We start from the raw sequence: 13,414 nt of genomic DNA, 5'->3' as shown, positions 1-13,414 counted from the left end.
GTGTTTCTTATTAGTCACTGGAAAATACTTGAGAATGGGATGAAGAGAACTTCCTGTAATGTACCTAAAGGGGACCTTGTAGTCAGAATGTTGGGGAAATGGCCCTGGTGGCCTGTGACTCACAAAGTATATGCTCTCTCCCCCAGGGTCGCTGCTACAATGGGGAGTGCAAGACAAGGGACAACCAGTGTCAGTACATCTGGGGAACAAGTAGGTTGCATCTTCCTGCCTGATGGCCATATGCAGTTTCCTTTTCATGGCTCCCCTCTTCCAGTCTGTGACAGAGATACACAGCTCAGGAGTGATGTGAAAGAAAAATTTAGAAAAGGATGAAAACTAAGAGATGTTATGAAAACTGTGCACAGGCCTGGAAGCATAACTCAGTGGCAGAATGCAGAAGAGGCTTCAGGTTCAGTTCCCAGTATACCTCAAATAATGATGATGACAATAAAGACAAGAAGTATGGAGGACAGATACACAAGGGAGATTTTTCTCATGGAAACCAAAGTGTCCTTCATTGACCTTGGGTGTTATGTATGGGATGCTGCAGCTGCCTGTGACAACAAGGCCAAGTGCGTTTGTCATAGCCACTGTCTGACCACTTGCATAGTTGCTCGGTTTACTTTCTACCTTGTTGATTTACCTTGGGAGAGGAGTAGACTTCGTTTTTTTTCGTTTTGTCATTCACTGTCTCAGTTAAGGTGATGACATGTAGGAATTTCCCTGGGTGCAGACAGGACCATGGTAACAAATCTCCAACACTTTGCCTAAATGTTAATACGCAGGTCTACTGGCTGACCTTTCAGTAACGCACAACTTGTTCATGAGGGCCACATAGGAACTGCCCTGCTTTGTTTTCTGATAACAAAACAACACTGAGAAAACCTACTTTGGGGAGGAAACGATTTATTTGACTTATGCTTGCAGATCATACTCCATAACTGAGGGAAGTTGGGGCAGGATTCAAGGCAGGGACCCGGAGGGAGGAACAGAAGCAGAGACCTTGGAGGAGTGCTGCTTACTGGCTTGCTTCTTGAGACTGGCTCAGGCTGATTCTTACGCAACCCAGAACCACCTGCCCAGGAGTGGCACTACCCATAGTAGGCTGGCCCCTCCCGCATTAATGAAGAAATGCCCCCACTCGAGACTTGCTCTAGCTTGTGTCAAGTTGATAAAAACTAACCAGGACAGGAAGGCTGAGAAAAGAGACTCACTCCCTAGCTGGCTGAGGCAGGGTCTTCCGATATAGAAGAAAATACACAAAAGAGGTCATGTAAGTGATTTCAGTATTTGACAGGTGTCATTCACGTGAAATATTTCCACTCAGTGTTTCATTTAGGCAAAGATAATAAGGACATAGTGTCTTCTTAAAATCTAAATGTCAAAACAGTGTCGATATAAAATCTCAGCAGAGTCAAGCATGGTGGTTCATGCCTGTAATCCAGCATTTGGGAGGTTGAGGCAGGAGGATTACCAGTAGCTAAAGTCCAGCTTGGATTAAGTAACGAGTTCCAGGCCAGCTGGGTCGAAAGAGTGAGACTCTGTCTTAAAAAAACAAAAAACAAACAAACAAACAAAAAAACAAAAACAAAGAACCTAACAACCTCAGTGGGCTGAGGCTTTTAAATTAATCCCTGATTAGCAACATAAAACAGGATTAGGAAGGTTGGAGTGGTTAAGAGCACTGCTTTCTCTTCTAGAAATTCCAGATTCCATTCCCAACACTAACATGGTAGCTAACAGTTGTCAGCAATTCCATTTCCAGGGGATCTGATGCCCTCTTCTGGCCTCATGTGACACTGTTTGTACATGGTATACAGCTGTACATCTAGGCATAATACCCACAGCCAACCCCCACCTCACACACACTCTAAAATAAAATAGGACTAAGAGTACATATTGTGTGGTGGTGGTGTGCTTACTGCTGCTAGTGATTTTGTTTTTGATGGACTCCTTCAAGCCCACCAACAAGATCTGGCTAGAGAGTTCTCATATGTGGAGCAATTTTGCACTAGCTTACAAAAGCAGCTGAATTTTGGAGGTTTTGATAAGCCAGTGAATGACATACCCATAGCTTGAAATCAGCCCTCGCAAGTTTCCACATTAGGAATTGGCAATCAAGAGCCCCTTTTGATCCTGTTTCAGAGAAGCAGTTGATGGACATTTTGTGGCACCCCACTGAGTGTGAGTAGCCCAGAGAAGTAAAATGTGTTTTCTTCTCTTGTCCATCTCTGAAAGAGGCTGCAGGGTCAGACAAGTTCTGCTATGAAAAGCTGAACACGGAAGGCACTGAGAAGGGCAACTGTGGCAAGGATGGAGACCGATGGATCCAATGCAGCAAACAGTGAGTGGACATCCTGGGGCAGAGCAATTGCACTCCTAGGCCAATGCAAACACCAAGTGAACAAAAAATAGTGTATACCTGTATGAACCTGTCACAAGGTCAATCAAATATATCCTGCTAAAAATAAAACATAGATACATGTGAAAAGAAGAAAAAAGCATAAAATAAACTATAATGCTGTGGACATTCTTGTGCCCATCTCCCTAAGGCATGTACTTAGCAAAACAATTGCCAGGTCACAGGGCTGCATATTTTCATTGTCATCAGATGACATCAAATAGTTTCTTAAAAGTGGTTGTGCTCTAGGAAACTCTCCCATAATGTATGCTATTCTCACCAACACTTGATGCCGTTATAATTTCTTTCCTTTTTTTTTTTTTTTTTTTTTTTTTTACTTTCATCAGTTCTGGTGTGTGTGGATGGACTGCTCTCTTGTCATGGTTTTAATTTGCATTTCTCTAGTTACAAGTGGAATTTAGCTCATTTCCATGCAGATCTCCTTTGTAGTGATGTGACACTTCACTTCTTTGCTGTCATCTTGTATGAGTCATTGCTTATTGAACAGCTAGGCTGGAGGTAGAGGTGTCCTCACGACAGGTGAGTCACTTAATAATGCCGCCAAAGGTCCAGATAAATTCTACCCTTCTGCTGTGTGATCCTTGTTGTGCTGAGTTTTAAACTCTTACACTTGTGAATTCATGGTTGCAAGTGGATGCAAACACCGGGCATTCAAAGATAGATAGTCTGTCTTCCTGCTCTCTGAGGGTGCAACCCTTCCAGCAAGTGTGATCTGGTCTTTCCTCACATCCATTGCTAAGAGGGCTGTGCTGTTCTCAGTTCTAGAGTGGAGGGGGGATAGGACAGAGGATGCAAGGGACAGGAGTGCTGCTACTGGCTGAGACTATTTCTGGCTTTTCTTTCAAGGGTGTACACTTCATGAGTGAAGCTGTAGTCCCTTAGGCAAGGAGTATCATAGCTAAGCCATAGAGTCTGAGTGCTTTTATTCTGCAGGGAAGAGAATATTGAGAAATTTTAGGTCAGGATAAGGCAGATTGCTTGCTTGGTATCTGCAAGGTTCTGGATTTGGTTCCCAGAACTAAAGTATGTAAAAACAAATGTATGTGCAGTGAGAGTTGGGAGTTGTTGAGCTGGATTCTCCCTGTCTTCTGCTTCCTGAAACCCATGCAGTGACGTGTTCTGTGGATTTTTACTATGCACCAATCTTACTCGAGCACCGAGGATTGGTCAGCTTCAAGGAGAGATCATCCCAACGTCCTTCTACCATCAAGGCCGAGTCATTGACTGCAGGTAACATGAAAGTCAAGAGACTAAGGAGAGTTTGATAATCACAGATTTCAACCAAGCAAAATCTGAAAACACCAACAATCTAAGGTTTTACAAATTCATCTTTTCTTTTTATGTGGAAAACCACTTTCAAAAAGTAGTGTATTGATTTGCAAATCACCCTTGCCCAAAATTGAAATAGACCATAATCTTGGGAATAGAGTTGTGTTACAAGTTATGGCCCATACCTCCAAAGCTGGAGATTAGAAGTCTTCAGGTTTTAGAATGTTTCTATGTACCTAATGATGCAGCATGAGGATGGGACCCAAGACTAAGTATGGAATTTACTTATGTTTTGTTTATACCCTACACACACAGACTGAAGGAAATTTAAAAACATTTGGGTGTCTCTTTTATTAGCATAGTAACCATGTATATTAACAGAGTTTACTGAAATACCTCCACACAAGGGTACAGAATGAATTAATTACGTACACCCCACACTGCATACTCTCAAACCACCAGTCTTCACTGTTCTACTGTTCAGCCAACTTTTAAAAGTTTATGCATTTGTGAGATGGTGTGTTGTGCCTATCTTTCTGTGTACAACCCAGGTCACAAATATTCTGTAAATGATAGGATTTCATTCTTCCTTGTGGCTAAGTGATATTCTGTGAGGCACACACCGTATCTCCTATATCCATTCCTGCTGGTGAGTTGATTGATTCTATATGCTGACCATTGTGATAATGCCACAATAAACATGTGGTAGTACTATCTCATATTTAAAAGAAACACCCACATTGTTCTCTTGAAGACTGTATTAATTTACACACACACTCAGTGTATTACAGTTCTTTTTTTTCTTTACTCTAGCCAGTGTTTGTAATTTTTTTAAAAAAAGTGATGGTTACTTTAAGTAAATTGAGATGGCATCTTATTGTGGGTTTGAATTGCAGTTCCCTGAAGCATATTGCACTTTCTTATATTTATTGGCCATTTATATTTCTTCTTTTGAACAGTGATTTTTACCCAGTACTTTCAGTGTGCCTGCATTTTAAATGTGACTGTATTTTAATTGGACATTTCCACTCATGGCATCCTGTCAATACTCACAAATTTTCAGACTTTGGAAAATTTTAGAGTTCAGTGTTTTGTATTAGGGACACTTAACCAGTACTCATTTTACCCCTGGTTAAAATTTTAGAGCATTGGAATATATCACTATTTGAATACTGTGTGCTTATTTTTTATTGTAAGTCCAGTTGAAGCAGTATTTTATGTTGCATGTGTTTGGTTTAGATGTTGACCTAACAAGTACCAAATCACATACAGAAAATAGTTATTAAAATATAGCTTATTAATGTTAGCAAAAACTACCTTTTATTCTTGACTCCCGGTAGACAGTGTCTGCCTTTTATTTTCACTGTCCCAGAATTCCAAACCATTTTTTCTGGGACTGAATAAATGTTGGAAATTATCTAGGAGTAATTCTATACAATTGGATAATGTTGTGTTGGTCAGATAACTGCTATTTTTCCATCTTGTTAAGTGACTCTGAGGTAATTCTTACGAGGCCTTAGGCAGAAAGCTCTTCCATGGAATACATCTGTAGTGTGGTATCTAGTACCTTCTACGTACACGAGCGCTCTTTTAATGTATACATTCTCACATGTCTTTAAGAGCCTTGTTACATTATATGGTTATATTACAAACAGCCATATTTGTAAACCATTCAGCAGTGTTCTCTGTTAGTAATTACATCATTAATTATCATTCCAATTCTAAGTGCCCCTAACTTTGGAACATAAGAAGTATACAGTAGTAATGAAGACCTGGCCTTTTTAATTGTAATAACTAAATCCTTTAGGGTAGTAACAATTTTCAGATACCTTATTTTGCTCTTTTTGCTAACCATTATTTCCCTCCCATACTGCCTTGTCCCCACAATGTATTGGAGAACCAAGGACACACTTTCTCCTTCTCTTTACACAAACATCTTTCACTTAGTCTTTTTTTTATGAGACAGGGTTTCTCTGTATTGTTTTGGAGGCTGTCGGACCAGCTTGGCCTCGAACTCACAGAGATCCACCTGCCTCTGCCTCCCGAGTGCTGGGATTAAAGGCATGCGCCACCACCGCCCAGCTCACTTAGTCTTAATATTGGAAGCAAGAGTTAGAATGTTTCCTGGCAATAATAGTTGTTTCTGATGATGTGTGTTATAATGATAATGAAGGGTAGTTTCTTTCTGGCATGCTTATTAAAGATAGATGGGAAGGAGAAGTAGTCTTGGGAAACCCTTGATAGCTATACCAGTCTCTTCTGTTTCATGAATGGCAAGTTTTGTTTGTGCTGGCTCAGTGTTGTAGCTGTGGTGTTTATGCTCATGTGGATCACTCTCTACTTTCAGTGGTGCTCACGTAGTTTTAGATGATGACACAGATGTAGGCTACGTAGAAGATGGAACTCCATGTGGCCCATCCATGATGTGCTTAGATCGGAAGTGCTTACAGATTCAAGCCCTAAATATGAGCAGCTGCCCACTTGATTCCAAGGGTAAAGTCTGTTCCGGCCATGGGGTAAGTAGACATCAGTGTTACAGCTTGACTCTTTTTAATCTGGGATTCTGAATTCACAGTGACAAGACAGCCAAACACAGCCATTTCTTACTGGTGATGTGGACAGTTTCTATGCTCTGATTATCATCATTTTCTCAGTACCTTTATCTGCTAAAATAATTATTTATAAATTAACTTAGTTTAATTTTGTTATTTCTCATATCATTATTGGTTATTTGTATTGAGCACATTCTCCAGATATAACTTGACATCTGTGTTTGTCAACTGTCTATAGAAAAATAGGACAAATCTCCTATATACCCACCTATCTATCTAAGATTTATTATGAATAATTGGCTCCCATGATTATGGAAGCCGTGACACCACACTTTTTGCTGCTTGTAAAATGGAGAGCCGTTGGTATGATTTGTTCTGAGTCTGTTGACATGAGAATCGGCAGAGCTGATGTTTTGCACCTGAGTGCCAGGGCTGGCGAGGATTAGACGAAGTGTTACAGCTCAAACACTGAAGGGAGAAAAGAGGTTGAATTCCCCTTCCTCCTCCTTTTGTGTTCTACTCAGGCCCTGTTGCGAGTGCAATCAGCTCTGTGGAATTCATGCATTCAGATGTTGCTCTTGTCTGGAAATGCTTTCACAGACACATCCAGAAACGATGTTCAATTGGGCACCCCACTGCCCAGTTAACTTGGCACATGAAATTAGCCGTCACGACATCTTAGAAGTCGTCACGACATCTTAGAAGTTGGAAGAAAAATGATATGGTTCCTAAGGGACTGTAGATTCTGTGTCTGTATTTTTTAATAGCACAAAACAGTGTAAGTCATATTAGTGATTGGCTTTCCTCTGAGATCACACTGACAGGAGAGTGGATCGCAGATGATTGGCATTCTTCTAAAGATATTCAGATATGCTTGGGCTGTTCTCATCCCTCCAACCCCGCCCACACCCAGAAAAAGATGCTGTCCATATCCAAACCTGAGTGTGTCTTAAATTCTGTGACCAAAGTGTCTGAGAATGTTGCCTTTCCTGAAAACCTAAGTTTAACGACAACAATAACAATACCTAAAATTTTTAACAGTGATTTTAGATTGGACTTACCAAAATGAAGGCATTTCAAAATTTATATAGACTTCAGAAATTTGAAAAATGGGTACAAAGAAACAGAGCAGTAATATTTTTTTTAAAAAAAAGGAGATTCTGGAATAAAGGTAGAAGGAACCCAGCATAGAGAGATAGGCACGTGATGCCAAGTAGAACAAGGTGTGGGTAGGTCCAGGAAGCTTCTCTCGTGATGACGTTTGTCCGAACAGGCTCACAGGGAGGCCGTGTGGCCTGGTGTGTTAGTCACTCTGCTTGCTGATATGACAAAATACCTACCATAAACAACTTCAGAGAAAAGAGGGTGGTTTGGATCATGGTTCAAGGGATACAGTCCAGTATTATGGGGAAGGGCGGAGGTCCGAAGGTTATTCCTCACATCTGTCAGGTCAGGAAGCAAAAATGGGTGATGGGGGATAATAATTAAGAGAGATTTAGCCAATAAGAAGCCTGAGACATTGGCCAAACCGTTCAAAATTAATATAAACCTCTGTGTATTTATTTGGGACTGAAGGGCAGTGGGAAGAGGCAGGACAGAGACCTCTGTCTACAGATGGGAAGCATAGGTGCTTAGCTGTCTTCTTTTTATTCAGTCAAGGATACCATTCCATGGGATGGTACAGCGGTCCACATTCAGATTGGACCTTTTCCTTGCAGCTAATCCTTCCAGAAACACACTCAGAGACACCCCCAGAGGTGTGCCTAATTCATGTCCTAGGTGTTTATTATGACACTGAAGTTAGCCATCCTATCTGGCAACTTAAGAACATGGGCTCAGGGACTGGAGAGTTGTGGATTTAAATCCTGCCTCTACTTCTTGACATCTCAGTGACCATGGGTAGGTACTTACCCTCTCTCAGCCCTTAGGTGCTGGTGTGAGGAGTAAATGAGAAGCTTTTCATCAAATTCTTAGCAGAGGAACTTGACACATAATGAGTATTCAGCAAAATTGCTATGTAAAATAAAATCACCAGGCAGACTTTTTAAGCATTTTAGTTATTGCTCTAAAAATATGAGACATAAAAAGCTCTTTTCTGCTTTCTTTTTTCCCCTCTCATTTTCACCATTTTTTAAAAAAGCAAAGTTCAGTCTTATTAATCATAATCATATACCAGAGCATCTCAGATTTAAAAGCTTTGGCATTTGATTTTATCATTTCTAATGATAAAAGGGTCTCGGCACCTTTCTTTCTAGTTTGTGAAGGTTTTATTTGATTCATGTAAATTGGAAGTCCATGCCATTTGCTGCTTGATGGAGAGCTTCAGCCTGCCGACTGGAAAAGGGTGACTCCATAGATGGCAGGGAGGGTGGGCCAGTGCTTATTGTGCTGGCAAAGTGCCACCGAATGAGCTAGGCGTGGTGGGCACACGCAGTGTGCTAGTGACCATGTCTCTTGGTCTTTAATCTTGAGGTTTGGCCCTTGAAAGTGTTAACTTACTGAATTAAACATGTATTTTTTTTCATGAAAGTTCCTAGAGACTTTTGTTTTGGGGAAAAAACCTACCTTATTGGACATTTATATATCTAGATAATCATAAATAATACAATTTTTAAAAAGTTTTCTTCATCTTAATCATTATTTTCTATAATTATCGGAAAACATGTTCAGTAATTTGACCAATGAACCCAGTCCCCAAAGCCATGGGGAAGTTTAGAAGCCTTCTAAATGACTTTGAAAGATCCCTTGTGCACCCTGCCCCTTAGATTATGTTTACTATTGATGGTCCGTAATGTTGTGTCTCTCCTCTTTTTCCTTCACAGGTGTGTAGTAACGAAGCCACCTGCATCTGTGACTTCACTTGGGCGGGCACAGACTGCAGCATCCGGGATCCAGTGCGGAACCCCAACCCCCCAAAGGACGAAGGACCGAAGGGTTTGTGTGATTTCAGTTTTAACCATTGCAGACTTGCTCACCCGTACTCTCCCCCTGCAACACTCTCATGTCCACGGCTTTGGAAGGAGACACTTCAGAATATGTCATTTTGCTGGGAAGTTGCACAGTTCTGTGTATATCACCTTTTCCCGAGCATATTTAAATTACCTCTTAGCCTAGAAGTGAATTAAGAAAAGAAAAATATACTGACTCCCTTTAAGCCGGTTTCTTCTCTGTCCTTTAAACCTTGTACTTTCCCAAAAGCTAATCATTTTATATGTTGTTCCATTTTCGAATAGATGCAGTCTTTGGGGCTGACATGAGACTCATTTTTTTAATCATTCCTCAATATCGCATTCTCTCAAGAGGAAAGTTGTAGTCCTTTATGCCCCATTTAAAAAAATTCTTTTGATTTGGCCAAAGAATCAGTTCTTCAGATAGCTTTAATTTTTCAAAGGAAACGTAAAATGTCTGCAGCTTTGTTCTAGGCAGCCACCAAGAGAAGAGGGAGACCAGAATTTAGCATAATGAGTTTGTGGCAGTTCATAGTCACCATGTGATATCGGAGATGAGAATGCTCCAGCCCCGAGGTCAGGTGACATACCCGTTACCCAGGCAACCAGAGGCCAAACTGGGAGCTTGCTTGCTTCTCTTACATTATTTTATAGCATTGCCTATGTAAAAATGAGTATGACAGTCATTTTCTCATTATGCTCGCTGCTCCCACCCCTCCGTTGATTCTCAAGGATCTTGAAAAACTGTCAGTTACAATGGGCTTCGTGAAGCATCTAGGTCTCTAGTACCCGAGAAAACAAACAATTGCTAGTACCAGTTTTGACATTTGACGATGCCGTTGTACCCCAGCATCTTTTTTGACGGTGATGCTAATAGTATTCTATATTTATATAGACTGCCATGTCTTCCCCCCCCCCCCGCAAGCAGGAAAATGCACATAGGACTAGCATTGAATTGATCACCTTTGTTTTGATGGAAGTTCATTTCAACTCTGTGAACTGCAGTGTGGTCTGTGTGGGAAAACATGCCCCTCAGAGGAGACAAAGCTCCCTAGACTACAGTTCCTGAAGAGATAAAGCCTGGTTTGGATGTATGTGAGTTGTTCCATAACAGTGGGTGTGTTAAAAACACCCTCCATTCCTTTGCTTAATACACACAGGATATTAAAATTCTATAAGAATAATTACCACACCCACACAGTCTATTTCTGTTTTCCCTCTGTTTCTAAAAAACGAGCCTACTCCACTTTTGCATTCAGTCTTTTGTTACTTTAAAACTAGAACAAAGCATTTTGGATCCACCTTCAGAAGTTAGATTCGGAGGCCTGGTCCCTGACAAGAGAAGTGAGCTTCTGCCTCCAGACCCTCTGCACAGCACAGCTATCACTTTCAAAGACCCTGTGCTCCATCCTTCGGAAACTTGGGCATTTTTGTTTGCCGACAGAGCTTTTTTAGATTCTGTCCACGTGTTAGGTGCAATGGGGCTTTATTCACTGTTTTTGTTTGCCATTTCTTCACCCTCTCTCCTAGTAAGGAAGGTCAAACTTGGAGCCATGATGCAAACAGTCACTCTCTAGAGAGGAGAGTGTTTGCCATTGTCTTTTTTTTTTTTTTTTTTTTTTTTTTTGAGACAGGGTTTCTCTGTGTAGCTTTGGAGGCTGTCCTGGCACTCGCTTTTGTTTGACTTTCTCCCATCTATTGAGGTGGCAGTATTTACTATATTTAAGGAAATCGCCCCCCTTTTTGGTAATTCAAATCATACATTTTTTAAAGAAAATAAGTGTTTATTTTAGGAAATACAAGAAAGGAATGAAAAAGACAGTGAAAATTATTCGTAGCTCCACAGCTCAGAGGTGATTAGCATGTTCATTCAGGCTGATCCCTTTCTGGTCACATGTTTTCCTTTTTCTCCTCTCACTGAAGGCAGCAAGTCGTAGGGACAAGCTGTTGATAAAGCAGTCAAAATCAGTGTGAATTTCTAATAATTTTGATTAGGCAAAAATGTCATTATTTAACATAAATGAAAACCAGTTATTTTGTAAATAAATGTCCAGGTAAAGTAGACAGTTTTAGTACAATTAAATAATAGCTCTATTTTGGGGCTGGAGAGATGGTTCAGTGGTTAAGAACACTTGTTCTTGCGGAAGACCTGGGCTCAGTTCCCAACACCCCATGGCAGCTCTGGTTCTAGGAGATCCAGCACCTTCTTCTGACCTCCCTGGGGGTCAGACATGCATGTGATATACATACATTCATGTAGGCAAAACACACACATAAAATAAAATAAATAAAGCTATAAAAATTTAAATAGCAGCTTGATTAGCTATTTGTATCTCTTCATATTCTGTGTGAATATGGGGCTAGGGAATATACTAACAAAATGAGGAACAACAGAAATCAGACATTTTTCAACTTTGTTGCCAGTTTTTATAATTTTAGTCTTTATAATCTCTGTGAAAAGAAAGTGAGAGTAGTGTGCCTTTGACTTTGGTCTCCATCTATTTAGCAAATACATATCATCGGTCCAGTATTTTAAGGGAACACGTGCTCTACACCTAGTACATATTCAGTAAATATTACATCCCCTCCCACTTGGGATATGTAAAAGAAGTGGAATGTCACATAACCCCAAGAGTCAGGAGGCTGAGGCAGGAGGATCATTTCAAATTTGAAGATATCCTGCTCTACTACATAGTAAGTTCCAGGGCAGCCAGGAAACAACACAATGAAACACACCACCACCAACAAAAGGAATGTGGCATTTAGTGTTGATTTTCAATTTATACTTATTCATTTGTATGAAGTCAGTGTCTCCATGCAATATACCATGCTTTCTCAACTGTTGGTTCTGCATAGCCACCAAGCTTCCCTCGACAGCTGCATACTGTATCACTCTTCTCAGCATTCAGTGGGTTTGGCTGCACTTGTTTTGCCTTCCCGAGATGCTTGCTGTATATACTGAGCAGCAGCCACAGGGTTTAGCCAGTCATGTCTTCAAACAAAATCTCCTGGGTAGATGTGGCAAGAACATGTTATGTATGGTGGTGTCTGCCTGTAATGTCAACACTTGGGAGGCTGAAGCAGGAGGATCTTAAATTTAAGGCCAGCCTGGGATGCAAAAGCATTCCAGAACAGGCTAGCTAGTCAGACTGTCCATAAAACCCAAAGAAAATAAAACAAATCCAAGACCTACCTATCTCTGCTTAATTGTATTCCCCTGAAATGGAGAAAACTCTAAGAAGCATAATGAAAATATTGTCTTTTTAACGATGAACTTGGCATAAAAGACTGGTAGAACCCACTGTAGCACTTTGGATCATGACTACATTAGAATAGGCAGATTCTACAACTACCTTTCCACTGAGTTGAGAATGTCAGAAATGGACTTACTTATTTTGGATATCTTGAAATTTAATTCCCAGAAGATCATCTAGATCTGGGTAGAGTCTTAACATGAATGCTGTGTAGTCATTGACTACAGTGGACTCACAGTACTGTGGTTATTTAGATTATTCCTGCCAGATCCCAAACCACAGACAGTTAAGAAAAATCTCTATTCCTAGCAGGCATGTGGGCTAGGATTTCCTTCCGTCCTCCCTGCTTCCCTTCTTTCTGCCCTCTTTCCTCTCTCCTCTCTTTTCTCTTCTCTCTCAGTGGAACTCAGGGCCTCATGCATGCTTGGCAAGTTCTACTGTTGAACTTTATTTCCAGTCCTCTGGGAAAGGATTTTCAAAACACTATTTAGTATTACACATCATCCATACCTGTGATGGCATTGATTCTATATGTGAAAGTCTTTGGAGCTACTCTTTCAACTTGTTTTTCTGTAGATCACTGAAAGGAATTAGTTCTCTTTATCATACACGGATATAATGTCTTCAAATTCTGTTTGAAAGAATTTCCAGGGGCTGAGGAGATGGGCTAGCCTGTGGGAAATACCTGAGCTCTGCTCCAGAACAGCTATGGTGAATGCCAGATTCAATGAGAGACCCTGCCTCAAAAATAAAGGTGGAGAAGTAACTGAGAAAGACCCTGATGCAAACTTCTGGCCTCTACATACATGTACTCACTCTTCATACACACCCATATCTGCATGTACATGTGAACACACACACACACACACACACACACACACACACACACACACACACACACATGGGGGGGTTGTTTCTACCTCTAGAAGGAGAGCCATGCCCATTCATTTTTATTCATTTGTATCCACT

The 13,414-nt window shown here is 40.7% G+C and overlaps 1 protein-coding gene across 3 annotated transcripts in view; it reads left to right on the top strand.

Annotated features, from left to right (window-relative positions):
* The window catches only part of Adam23 (ADAM metallopeptidase domain 23), a 148,450-nt gene that overhangs the window by 116,641 nt on the left and 18,395 nt on the right, over positions 1-13,414 (top strand). For all 3 annotated transcript variants that reach the window (XM_040753456.1, XM_040753458.1, XM_040753455.1), the window contains exons 20-24: positions 147-210; positions 2,239-2,344; positions 3,533-3,652; positions 6,039-6,207; positions 9,066-9,177. In XM_040753456.1, the coding sequence (XP_040609390.1) occupies positions 147-210; positions 2,239-2,344; positions 3,533-3,652; positions 6,039-6,207; positions 9,066-9,177 (571 nt within the window). The remainder of the gene's footprint in view (positions 1-146; positions 211-2,238; positions 2,345-3,532; positions 3,653-6,038; positions 6,208-9,065; positions 9,178-13,414) is intronic.

This window comes from Mesocricetus auratus, unplaced genomic scaffold (assembly GCF_017639785.1).
Source record: "Mesocricetus auratus isolate SY011 unplaced genomic scaffold, BCM_Maur_2.0 Super-Scaffold_100010, whole genome shotgun sequence".
NCBI lineage: Eukaryota > Metazoa > Chordata > Mammalia > Rodentia > Cricetidae > Mesocricetus > Mesocricetus auratus.
Note: the sequence above shows the minus strand (reverse complement) of the source record. Positions and strands in the feature narration are given on the sequence as shown.